Source organism: Lemur catta, chromosome 8 (genome assembly GCF_020740605.2).
Source record: "Lemur catta isolate mLemCat1 chromosome 8, mLemCat1.pri, whole genome shotgun sequence".
Lineage (NCBI taxonomy): Eukaryota > Metazoa > Chordata > Mammalia > Primates > Lemuridae > Lemur > Lemur catta.
Genome location: NC_059135.1, coordinates 29,947,545 through 29,960,691, shown reverse-complemented (window position 1 = coordinate 29,960,691; position 13,147 = coordinate 29,947,545). Strand labels below are relative to the sequence as shown.

Here is a 13,147-nt window from a genome sequence, read left to right as displayed (position 1 = left end):
TTTCGTAATCCGCACCCGCCCCTTACGGCGGGAACATTCTGGAAGTGACGGCATGCTATGCGGCAGGCTTCTGTCGGAAGTGACGTCGATATCCCAGAATCCTTGGAGAAAGAGAAGCGCTTTCTTGCGTGCTACTTGCAGTTAGGAGTAGAACGTTTAGGCAACGTGGTCTGGTTCTTAGCGGTAAGGTGCGCACGTTTGTGCTTTGCCAGCCGCGGCGTAGTGGGCCTTTTGGGGCCGGAAAGTTGGTCTTTTTACACAGGAATAAGAGCTCGTGGCGGGCCGCGCGGCGCCCTGACCCGGCCTCACCATGTTGGTGCTGTTTGAAACGTCCGTGGGCTACGCCATCTTTAAGGTAGGCGGGAGATTGAGCTGTTGGAGGGGTAAGCCCAGCGGTGGACACCGGGAGAGGGAAATACCTAAGGAGAGAATTACTCAGTGGGTGCCTTTTATGTCCCCGGGCTCTGAAAGGAAGGAGAAGGACTTAAGACCCGAGAGGCCATGTTTCGGTTAACACGTGGCCCCGCGGTTTGGGACGACCTCTTCTGTGTTAGAGGATTTGGTCTGAATGAAAAGGTGGACAGGAGCTTTATTAAAGTTTTACATGTAGCAATAAGGAGTTTGGGTTTTATTCTGGGTGTTTTGAGGAATGATCGAAAGGTTTTAAGCAGAGAGATGATCTAATTTGTGTTTTAATAAGGTTACTTTGCTGTGTGGAAACTAGATTATGAGGAGGCAAGAAAGGAAGCAAGGATACTTTTGCATTAATTTAGACAAGATGAAATTCCTTGGATTAAGGTTGGTATGGAGGGAAACAAATAATAAAAAAATTGAAGGTAGAACTGAGAGAATTGGCTGATAGATTGAATGTGGGTTTTTGGTTTAAGATGTGTGGTAAGAAAGAAGCTTGTCCGATGCTGGGGGCTAAAGATTTCCCGTTTTCCGTTTGGGCTGTGTGGAGCTTGCATTGTCTTTTAAATGTGATAATTCAATTGTCCTGTAGATCGGACAGTTCAATATTTCAAGTTTGAAGCTTAGGGAAGAAATCTGGGTTGGTGATAAATCAATTTGAGATTTAGTGGTTTTACTAGGGAAAGTTTGGCGTTAACTTACAAGTGTATCAGCATGCAGATGCCTTCCCTGTGCCAGGCATTCTTCTGAGCTCTGCGGATATGGCAACGAAAAACAAAGTTTTCATATATATTCTAGATTTGTGTGTGTTGATATAAGGCAAAAAGTGCTAGATGAAATGTGTGGTATAGTTCTAGTTCTGAATCCAAAAACCATTTGTATTTATGTTTGTGGTATGGATGCAGAAAGTCTGGAAGTACAGAGCTCTCACTTTATTTCTCCAAGCTTCACTTCTGACACTTGAAAATATACCTCTGTTTGCATTTGTTATGTCACATACTTATTTTTAAGAAAACCAATAAAATAAATTAAAAAAACAAAAGGCAGCTTTGCTTGTTTTTCCTTTCATTGGAGTTATCTGTAATTGTAGTATTAGCAATTTTAAGGGACTTTTAAGAGCATAGTCCCTTTAGAGCTCCTAAACATGTCTACTTTGCTTTTCTCCGGCTTTTTGAAATCTTAATTCTTATGCAGAGTTCTGCATATGCCCCAACTTCTCTTAGCCAATATTGTCTGTCATATTTGAGTTAGGATCTATTGATGAATTTCATCATAAATTGATCTAGTTTGCAATCCAGAACTGGATCATAAAGGTGTAACTCTACACAGGCTACTGGTTGTCTCCATGATAGGAAGGAATTGGCTTAGCAATTGTCTGATTACAAGACCTTGGTCATAAAATAAAGCATTCAACTGTATCTCTTGATGAATTATTGATTTCTATTGATGAAGAGTATCCTGCCCCATAAAAAATCATTGAGTATTCTGTTGTACTTTTTGGTGCTATTCTGTCAGTTACTGTTCAAAATTATTAAATTATGGGTTAGGTAACCTACTATTAGAGAAATAACTAAAGTTGGGCTTGAATATTTTGACATATTGGTTCCTTTATAATTATTTGGAATTAATGATAGCTATTTGATCATTTCTGAATAACAGAAATGCAGAAGTTCTGGAATTAGTGGTGATGGTTGCACAATTTTGTGAAAGTATACTACTAGAAAGTGAATTGTACACTTTAAAAGGGTGAATATTATGGTATATTATATAAAATTAATATTATATTGTATGTAATATGGGATATCATGGTGAATGATATCTCCTCAAAAGGTGGACATACTTAAGTACAGGGTTATTAGCTTCCTTTCCCATAATCTTTCAAAATGGTGGGGTATAAAATTATATTGGTTGCCTAAAATTCATGCTTTGTTGGGAATGTTTTGAGAAGTTTTTTTTTAAGGTTTTTTTAAACCTCAGTTTACAGTGAGGAATACATTTTATATACAACCCCATATATTCGTGAACATCCATATTTTGAGTGATTCAAAAATGAACACTTCCAAAAATTTATTGTTTGTTAACAAGGTTATATATACGAATGCAAAGACAATATGTGAAGGAACTATTATAGTTACTTCTAGAATATTATAAAAACTCAACCAGTGTCCTTTGTGTTCCATAGCACACAGCATGTACAATTAAAGACAACTGTTAGTATTGCTCATCCCGGACCTCCTTTAGCTGTGTTGTTTAATATGTATGGTAGCCACTGACCACATACTTCACACTTCAGATGTGACTGGTAGGACTGAGGAAATGAATTTTTGATTTTAGCTTATTTAAATTTTAATAGTAACATTGGACAGTGTAGCTGGGTAGCACAGCATTTTGTGTTACTTTGTTTTCTCAAGGTTTGGAGGAAAAAATTTTTGATGTAGATACCAAATGTTCATATATAACCTGAGCACTGAGGCCAAGGCAGGAGGATCACTTGAGGTCAGGAGTTTGAGACCAGCCTGAGCAAGAACTAGATCTTGTCTCTACTAAAAATAGAAAAATTAGCAGGCCATTGTGGCAGGAGCCTGTAATCCCAGCTGCTCACTGGGGAGGCTGGGGCAGGAGGATTGCTTGAGCCCAGGTGTTTGAGGTTGCTGTGAGCTAGGCTGACACCATGGCACTCTAGCCCCGCCAACAGAGTGAAATTCTGTCTCAAAACAAACAAACAAAAAAATCCCCCAAAAAGTGGCCTGCCATCACTTGTAAGACATTCCAATTTTAGGGTTGTTAAATGTGAGGTGGGTACTTTTTAGGACTGATTCTATCCTGTACTTGGGCAATTGATAAAGAGTATTGGCAAGGGTGTACAGAAATAAGGCTTTTTATTCATTCTTGGTTTAAGTGAAATTGATAGAATCTCTTACAAGTAATTCGGTGAAATCTGTCAATATAAAATATGCATATCTTATATGATCAATTAACTCCAATTCCAGTAATTTGTCCTACAGAAATACAACATGTATACATAGGTATGTTTTCTGAAGCATTAAAAAGGAAAATTTGGAAGCAACTTTATCAGTAAGGACAAAGATGATGGTATATTCATACAATGCAATTTGAGGTTGTTAAAGCCTAGAATTATGTCTATGATAAGTGTATGATGTGAGTCCTAAAAGTATGCATGAGCAACATGATGCATAGACATTCAAAGTCTTCAAGAGTAGGCCGGGCGCGGTGGCTCACGCCTGTAATCCTAGCACTCTGGAGGCTGAGGCGGGCGGATTGTTTGAGCTCAGGAGTTCGAGACCAGCCTGAGCAAGAGCGAGACCCCGTCTCTACTAAAAATAGAAAGAAATTATATGGACAGCTAAAAATATATATAGAAAAAATTAGCCGGGCATGGTGGCGCATGCCTGTAGTCCCAGTTACCCGGGAGGCTGAGGCAGTAGGATTGCTTGAGCCCAGGAGTTTGAGGTTGCTGTGAGCTAGGCTGACGCCACGGCACTCACTCTAGCCCGGGCAACAGAGTGAGACTCTGTCTCAAAAAAAAAAGTCTTCAAGAGTATGTACCTCTAAATGTAAATAACTTTTGATGATTAAAGTGCCTCTTTTTTTTTTCCCATTTTAAAATTTCTTACCTCAGGATGTGTCTTCAAATTGATGATATTTTAGTTTTAGAGAAATCCATAATACTTTAATGTTAGGGTGACAATAGCAATAAATAACAGGATGTAATCTATTAAAAGTGGGCAAATAAAGTCTTTTGATGGTTTATAAGTATGTTATGCATTGTACAGGGGTCAATAGCTTCTTTAAAAGAAAGATTTATAGTATGGCCTGCCCAGGACCTGTAGTCCCTCACTTAGCTGAGGGAGGCTGCAGTGCACTATGATTATACCTGGGACTAGACACTGTACTTCAGCCTGGCCAACATAGCAAGACCCAGTTACTAAAAATAGTAATAATAATAAATAAATAAATAAGGAAGATTCTCAACAGAGGCCATGACTAGATCTGAATTTCATTCAGATGTTAAATGGGCAACTCAGACTACTAATTTGACCAAAAATATTTCAGTGAGAAAAATAGCTTCCACCACCCTCATTTTACATGTATAGTTGTACTTGAAGAATATACCTATATATGCCTAACCTGTACCATTTAAAGAAAACTATTTAAGCATTTTATTACAGGTTCTAAATGAGAAGAAACTTCAAGAGGTTGATAGTTTGTGGAAAGAATTTGAAACTCCAGAGAAAGCAAATAAAATGTAAGTAATCTTGAAACTAAGAATTTAGCAGTTAACATTTAAGGTTTGTTTTCTTTTTTCCATTTTCCCCCCATTCATATAATGTTATGTTCATAGTTTTCTGTCTTGAAATCTGTTTCAGGAATAATTTTGGTATGAACTTAATTATTACAGATGTTTTATTTGGGATTAGAACATAGACCATCTCAACTAATTTGTATTAGTTGCAGATTAGATTGGACAGCACCCCCAAATTGCTATTTTATAGGATATTTGAGAGTACAAATTGGTTGTGAATTAAGTATGGTAGTTTCCCCCACCCCATCTGAGGAGATTATGTTCCAAGACCTCCCAGTGGATGCCTAAAACCTCGAATAGTACTGAACCTGATTGCTGTTGGTCAGAACACATTTCAGTTCATGTCTTCCACCCACAAATTTAATGCTTTTTCCATCTAAAGTAAGCACTTAATCATCACTGTAGCTGTAACTTGCAGTTTGAGGTGCAACAGAAAAACTAGCAGGAATTTCTTTTTCTTTCACAATTTCACAGATGATTCATTCTTACAACTTCGCAACTTCAACTTCAGCATGTGAGGTTTTTTCTTTCCTTATTAAGTCGAGACCTGTCTCTTTTTCACTTAAAGGAAGCACTTTATAGCTTCTCTTTGGTTTATGTGAATTGCCACCATCACTACTCTTGCACTTTGCAGCCATTATTAAGTAAAATAAGGGTTATTGAAAATAAGCACAGTGATACCTCAACAGTTGATCTGGTAAACAGAGACAGCTACTAGGTGACTAATAGACAGGGAGTGTATACAGCATGGATACAGTGGACAAGGGGATGATTTACATCCCGGGCACGTGAGATTTTATTACACTACTCAAAATGGCACACAATTTAAAGTCATTTATTTGTGAAAATTTTCATTTAACATTTTTGGGGCCTTTTCTAACCAAGGGTAACTGAAACTGTGGAAAATGAAACCACAGATAAAGGGGGACTGCTGTATAAAATTCTGTTAAAAGTAATAATTGTCTAAAGCATGAAATGCTGGATGATTTAATTTTTTGTTTCTCTGAGTTAATAACAGTCAAATGTTTCTTAAGTCACAATTTATTTATTCTCTGTGACTTATACTTCTTAGCTCCCTAAGGTATAATAAAATAACTAGTAAATCCTAGAAAAGTATAGCTGAGTTCCTCGAGATCTCTTGATGAAAATGTAGATAGAATATAACTTTGATGTCTAACTTAAGGTATGAGTGCTGGGAGAGAGAGCTGGCCTTTCGTCAAGGTAGAGTCAAGATGGCTGTTTTACCATCTGTGAATCACCTTGTGAAATATAGCCCATTTGGTGAATGTGGCCCTGGGAAGGACCTGACTTGATCCTTCTGACAACTTTTGGATTTGGAGGGATCTATTTATGATTATGAATGACATAGGGTATTTGATAATTCAGAGAGCTTAAGTGTCTATCAGTAGTGGAATTATTGAATAAATTGTGTATCTATAGATCTCTTGGTGGCCTATGGAAAGGCCCATGATACACTGAGAAAACCAAGCGTCAAGGTAATTTAATGTGTTCCCATTTTTGCGTGTCTTTGTATATCTATATGTGCATTTATATAGGTATAGAGAGATATGAACAAAGACCATTTTAGAAGAGTGAAAATGGAGTAAAGTTAGTGCAGAATAAGATGAAATTATTTACTTTTTTCTTAAATCTTTGTATTTTTAAGTGTGCATTTAAGGGAGCACCAGCATGTTCCCTTAACAGGTAAGAAAACCTTGCTTAAGATGACACTGTTCTAGGCAAATAGAAGACTAGTTTTCCTTTTTAAAAGCTTATATTCTTTGCTGGATTAATCTGATTCATTGTTGTCAATGATGTATTCTTGTTGGAATTGAATCTTGTGATCTAACTCCAGTATTCGTCACTACCACTGAGACAACAATGACTGAACTATATGTGTGTTTCTTTATATAAAATGTTACCCTGCACATAAGCGTGGTCAAAGGGGGTAAAATAATGGTAAGAGGAATCAGGTCTGACAATAAGCTATTTTTTAATGGCATTTGTACTGGGTAGACAAACGAATGTCATGAGATTTTTGACCTAAAAGGGACTCTAGTACTTATTGGGTCAATTCCATGCTGTGTAGTGTAAGTCATCTCTGTCCAGCTTTAAGCAGCAGAGGTTATGTTGAAGCTTCAATATCTTTACTATCGGTCTAAGTTCCTTCAAATCCTCCAAGCATTACTAGCCCAATGTTTAGAAAAAAATTAGTCGTTTTATGAAGAATATCTAACTTTGCACCCTGATGCCCAGTGACAGGTAAGTTCTTTTATTGGTGTGTACTTTGGAAAACAGTCCAACACTTCTTTCACAGCTATGTGGCTTTTGCAGAACCATGTGCCCCTATAACATGTTTCTTTCTTTTTTTAAATTCTAGAGTAAAGCTTAAACATTTTGAGAAATTTCAGGATACAGCAGAAGCATTAGCAGGTAAAGTCAAATACTAGAAGGAAACTTGCTTTTTTTTTTTTTTTTTTTTTTCTTTTTCTTTTTTAATTTTAAATCTTGGCAATTTGTTTTCCTTATTAAAAGGTTGTTCGCTTCAGTTGCCTGAGTTAACCTTTTTCAATGTTGTCAATGATGCATTCTCATTGGAACTGAATTTAAGTGATCTGACTCAAATTCGTCACTACCACTGAGACAACATTGAGTTAGCTTTTTTCACCATAGGGCTGGTTTCCCCCATGTGATGAGAGGTGAGGAGAAGTGATTAAATTGATCTCCCTGTGGAAACCAACAGTATAATGCTGAAGCACAGTTCAGTAAAAGCTGTTCTACAAAGGGACCAAGGTAATGTGGTCAGGTACACAGCTCTTTGATTTTAATCCAAGGGTAAAGTTGAGAATAGCCAGAACTCACAGTTGAAAAGCTAATAAATGATAATACTAAAGTTCTCTTGGGGTATACATTTTAATTTCAGAAAAGCATATCAGTATTAAAACTTGTAGGGAAACTAATGGAGGTTTTATTTTTTAGTACAGAAACTGTAGAAAGGCATAAGAGTTTTATTTATCTAAAGGGTATCAGTTTTTCATTGGCTTAAATTCCATATCACAAATTAGCTGACTGCTTGGTGATATAATTTGAAAATGAAGGACCATAAGGAAGAATGGCTAAATAATTTTGTTAATCAGCCACAGGAGAAAGGTAAGATTCTGTGAAAATTGGGAATACAACTAAATATGCTGGAATGTAACGGGCCACCCTAACCTTGGCAGAGGAGTCACCTGAAGAAAGAGCCAACAGTGTGGTCCATTACTTTATTTATCTTTGAGACAGAGTCTTGCTCTGTCACCTCAGGAAGAGTGCAGTGGCATCAACCTAGCTCACTGCAGCCTCAAACTCCTGGGATCAAAGGATCCTCCTGCCTCAGCCTCCCCAGTAGCTGAAACTACAAGAGCATACCACCACGCCTGGCTAATATTTTTAATAGAGACAGGGTCTCACTCTTGCCCAGGCTAGTCTTGAACTCCTGAGCTCAAGCAATCCTCCTGCCTCAGCCTCCCAGAGTGCCAGGATTATAGGTGTGAGCCACTGTGCCTGCCCCATTTATTTTTAAATAAATAATGGTTTGGGGGCTGCTTCACTAACCCAGCAGTAATTGGAGCCTTGTAGAGCCATAAAACACAACTGTAGTAATGTTAACCTGGAGTGGGTGGTTTTTGTTTTTATAAAGAGATAGGGTCTCACTGTGTTGCCCAGGCTGAGGTACAGTGACGTGATCATAGCTCACTGCAGCCTCCAACTCATGGGTTCAAGTGGTCCTCCTACCTCATTGTCCTGAGTAGCAGGAACTACAGGCGAGCACCACAACACCTGGCTAATTTTTTTAGAGACAGGGTCTTACTATGTTGCCCAGGCTGTCTTAAACTCCTTTAATGTATGGAATTTTTTAAGAGATAGTTCTATTCATCACAGCTTTAAGTATGGGTAGAATTAAAATTCCAAACAAGATTATGTTAGCTATACCCCAACTCTAGGGGGCATTGTTCACATAGACTGTAATATGAACAGCTCCTCCTGGCGTTGTAAAGTGCTGTAGTCCTGATCCCAGGTAGCCTCTTCTGTTCTTCTGGAGTTTTCTTTCCCCTTGATAATAAATGACTATGTTATTTATTTAGTGTATAATCTGTGTTTCTTTTTGAATTTCTTTTTGTGTATAATCTGTAATCTGCTTGGAATATTTCTTTTTTTTTTTAAACAAGCTTCTATGAATCTATATTTCTGACCAATTCTTATTAAACTATTAAATGGACAAGCTCAACCTTTACTCAAAGAAAAAGCAAATTTTTACTATTAATAGCTAATACATGATTGTCAGATGTATGCTTATTTTACAATTGTTTAATCCTTGGAGCAATCCTATATGATAGATACTATTATCTATATGTTATAGATGCTAAAACATGAGACTTGAGCAGTATTTCTGAATTCCCCTACCAAGCTTTTTTGTATTCTTTACAGTAATGTAAGATAGATGAGGAAAATGCCATACTAGGTGAGAATTTAAAGTCAAACCTCCCCAGTCTGGGCTGCATGAGGGTCAAGACTGTGTTCTTCACTGTCACATCCTTAGATTCTAGGACAGAACGTGGCAATAGAAGATGTATAATAATTTTTTTGAGTAAATGAATGAAAGTAGCAAGTTCTGTCAGGAATCTAGTCATAGAAACCTCTACAGTGCCTTTTCCTATTTTTACCAGGAAGTTCAATGAACATTTCCTTATTAAGAGAGTAGAGTCCTTTCCTGGGAATTAATTTCTCACTGCCTGTTAGAAGGCAGTTTTGACGTGAAAGAACTGAGTAGCTATAGATGTCACAGCATACGTTTTAAACTCCACTGACTTAGAATGAGTCTGATGGGGTATGATGTCCTAGACTGTTTTTGTCCCAAATGTTGATATATGCCATTTGCATATTTTTATTCTTGATCATATTTTCAACTTGAAAGTCTTAGAAATCATCACTGGGAAATCTGGGGTCAGCCTACATTGGGGTAATGTTGGAGGACTATTAGGGAATCCTGAAAATGGCTGGTAGAGGAGATAGAGGAAAGACTCAGCCTCCCCTTATCCCTATAATCATCCCTATATACCATCCTTTACAAATACATATTATGGGTCTTTCACAATCTAATTAACAAACTTTTGATAAAGAGAAGTATTTGTAAATGTTTGAATCACCTAGAGTAGACATTTTTAGTTTTAAGAAATAAATTTTAAATAAGGGAGAATACTCGGTTAAATTAAAAGTAGATCATGTGGAAAATTGACAACTAGAAGCAGGAAGCTGAATAAATTTCTTAAATTATTAAAGAGGATTTTAAAATTTACAAGGAAAGAATAAAAGCAAGACAGTTATTAGAAAGTTAGATAATAAAGAATTCATTGTTGTACAAAATGGATAAGATTAGTGTCCAGAGCTGTGTGGTGGCCAGATGCCTTTTGTCCTCGCCTTTATGATCTTCTCATGTAACACATGTAATTCTTACGGATAGAGAGAGGATCAGGAGGGAAGAACACGTACCTGGTTGATTAAGCACAAACTGCCTTGGAAATTGTGACAGACCTTCCTTCCTGCCAAGCATACTGTTACCTCAGAAAATATCAGAAGAGATTTTAGTTTATGTGGGTCCAGAAGATGGAAGCATAAGTCTAAGAAAGGGTGAGAGTTACAAAGCAGCAGAGTTAGAACTTGCCAGAAACGAAAGCAATCTCAAAATAGATTAAGTTGCCTTCAGTAGTAAGTTTTCCATTGTTGGAAGTTTACAAGCAGAGGCCTAATGAAACATCTGTATTGGAGATTAGCAAAGATAAGACCACCACTTAAACATGCTTGTGTTGTGAAATAGCCTTGAAAATGATTGCACACTTTTTTTAAAACCAGTTTTAACATAATTTTAGGGTATTTCACAATCTGTTCACAACCTCAGTCTGTCTGAAATGACAAAGGAGAATTAATCTATTTGTCTTCCCTGAATAGATTGTTTCTAAGATTTCATGATAGTCTCTCTCTGAGTTCATGAAAAGATCCTTGTGGCCTGGGTTATACCCTAGTTTTGGAGCAGAACTGAGAGTGGGAAGATAAAGTGTGATTGTGAAATGTGTACTTTTTGAAACATTTGTACATTTATCGTTTCATTTTATTTATTTATTTATTTATTTATTTTTGAGACAGAGTCTCACTTTGTTGCCCAGGCTAGAGTGAGTGCCGTGGCGTCAGCCTAGCTCACAGCAACCTCAAACTCCTGGGCTTAAGCGATCCTACTGCCTCAGCCTCCCGAGTAGCTGGGACTACAGACATGCGCCACCATGCCTGGCTAATTTTTATGTATATATATTTTTAGTTGGCCAGATAATTTCTTTCTATTTTTAGTAGAGACGGGGTCTCGCTCTTGCTCAGGCTGGTCTCGAACTCCTGAGCTCAAACGATCCGCCCGCCTCGGCCTCCCAGAGTGCTAGGATTACAGGCGTGAGCCACCGCGACCGGCCACATTTTAGAAGTAATGTTAAATTTGGGCCTTTTGAAAGGAAGTGTTTTGGTTTATTTTCTTAAATTGAGGCATATTCTGACAGTTAAAAATCTAAGAGTTAACTCTTCTGTTTTTCTTTTTCCTGAAAAGCATTCACAGCTCTGATGGAGGGCAAAATCAATAAACAGCTGAAGAAAGTTCTGAAGAAAATAGTAAAAGAGGCCCATGAACCTTTGGCTGTAGCTGATGCTAAACTAGGAGGGGTCATAAAGGTAAAGTCATAATTTTGTGTGTGTGTGCTTGCTAGTCAGATCTGAGCACACTGACTACAAAGCCTAGTCTTTGTTACAAGTAGTCAGTAGTTTTTTATTTTTTTATTTTTATTTTTTTATTTTTTTGAGACAGACTCACTTTATTGCCTGGGCTAGAGTGTAGTGGCATCCTTACAGCTCACTGCAACCCCAAACTCCTGGGCTCAAGCAATCCTCCTGCCTCAGCCTCCTGAGTAGCTGAGATTACCAGGCGTATACTACCACACCTGGCTAATTTTCTGTTTCTTTAATAGAGGTCAGGGTCTTGCTCTTGCTCAGGCTGGTCTTGAACTGCTGGCCTCAAGTGATCTTCCCACCTCAGCCTCCCAAAGTGCGAGGATTATAGGCGTGAGCCACCACACGCAGCCAAGTTGTCACAAGCTCGTATACTTGATCTTTCTTCTCTAGGCTATGTAATAATTGATTTCCGTTAGGATCAGCAGAACCAAACATGAGTAATGCCTATTCATTATAGAAAATACAAACAAAAAATGATAAAAATTAGCTTTGGCTCTGCTACCCATATATTAACACCTTCTGTATATCCTGCCATATTTTTGTTTAGCCACATTTTTTAAAGCATATAAGCATTCCTTTCTCTCTACATTCATGCCAGCATCTATTGTTTTTGGAATTTTTTGATAAATGCCATTCTGACTGGGGTAAGGTGATATCTTATTGTGTTTTTAATTTGCATTTCCCTTATGAATAGTGACATTCAACATTTTTCATATGTTTATTGGCCATTTGTCCTCTTTGGGAAGCTTCTGTTCATGTTTTTTGCTCTTGTGTTTTGTTTTGTTTTTTTTTTTGAGACAGAGTCTCACTCTGTTGACCCGGCTGGCATGCCGTGGCGTCAGTCCAGCTCGCAGCAACCTCAAACTCCTGGGCTCAAGCGACCCTTCTGCCTTAGCCTCCCGAGTAGCTGGGACTATAGGCATGCACCACTATGCCCAGCTAATTTTTTTTTTTCTATATATTTTTAGTTGTTCAGCTAATTTATTTCTATTTTTAGTAGAGACAGGGTCTCGTTGTTACTCAGGCTAGTCTCGAACTCCTGAGCTCAAACAATCCACCCGCCTTGGCTTCCCAGAGTGCTAGGATTATAGGCGTGAGCCACCACACCCGGCCTTTGCTCACTTTTTAATAGGGTTTTATTTTTCTTGCTGATTTGCTTGAATTCTTTGTAAATTATTAGCCCTTTGGATGTATAGCTTGCAAATATTTTCTTCCATTCTGTAGGTTGTCTGTTTCCTCTGTTGATTATTTCCTTAGCTGTGCAAAAGCTTTTTATTTAATCAAATTCTATTTATTTTTATTGTTGCCCAACTTTTTTTTTTTTTTTTTTTTTTGAGACAGAGTCTTGCTGTGTTGCCCGGGCTAGAGTGAGTGCCGTGGCGTCTGCCTAGCTCACAGCAACCTCAAACTCCTGGGCTTAAGCGATCCTACTGCCTCAGCCTCCCCAGTAGCTGGGACTACAGGCATGCGCCACCATGCCCGGCTAATTTTTTTTCTGTATATATATTTTAGCTGGCCAGATAATTTCTTTCTGTTTTTTAGTAGAGACGGGAGTCTCGCTCTTGCTGAGGCTGGTCTCGAACTCCTGACCTCGAGCAATCCACCCAC

The 13,147-nt window shown here is 38.0% G+C and overlaps 1 protein-coding gene and 2 non-coding genes across 6 annotated transcripts in view; all 3 read left to right on the top strand.

Moving 5' to 3' along the window:
* Positions 1-84: 84 nt before the first annotated feature.
* Positions 85-13,147, top strand: part of NOP58 (NOP58 ribonucleoprotein) — a 33,161-nt gene continuing 20,098 nt past the window's right edge. Inside the window, exons 1-4 of one of the 4 annotated variants that reach the window (XM_045559709.1) lie at positions 85-355; positions 4,602-4,678; positions 7,116-7,168; positions 11,361-11,482. In XM_045559709.1, coding sequence (XP_045415665.1) covers positions 311-355; positions 4,602-4,678; positions 7,116-7,168; positions 11,361-11,482 — 297 coding nt within the window. In that variant the 5' untranslated portion in view covers positions 85-310. Of the gene's footprint in view, positions 356-4,601; positions 4,679-7,115; positions 7,169-7,312; positions 7,529-11,360; positions 11,483-13,147 lie in introns of those variants that run through there. The other 3 variants (XM_045559712.1, XM_045559711.1, XM_045559710.1) reach the window with 3 other exon arrangements.
* Positions 6,534-6,621, top strand: LOC123644259. The gene has a single exon (XR_006737076.1). It is a non-coding gene; the product is annotated as a small nucleolar RNA SNORD70 (small nucleolar RNA).
* Positions 7,303-7,389, top strand: LOC123644258. Its single transcript, XR_006737075.1, has one exon. It is a non-coding gene; the product is annotated as a small nucleolar RNA SNORD70 (small nucleolar RNA).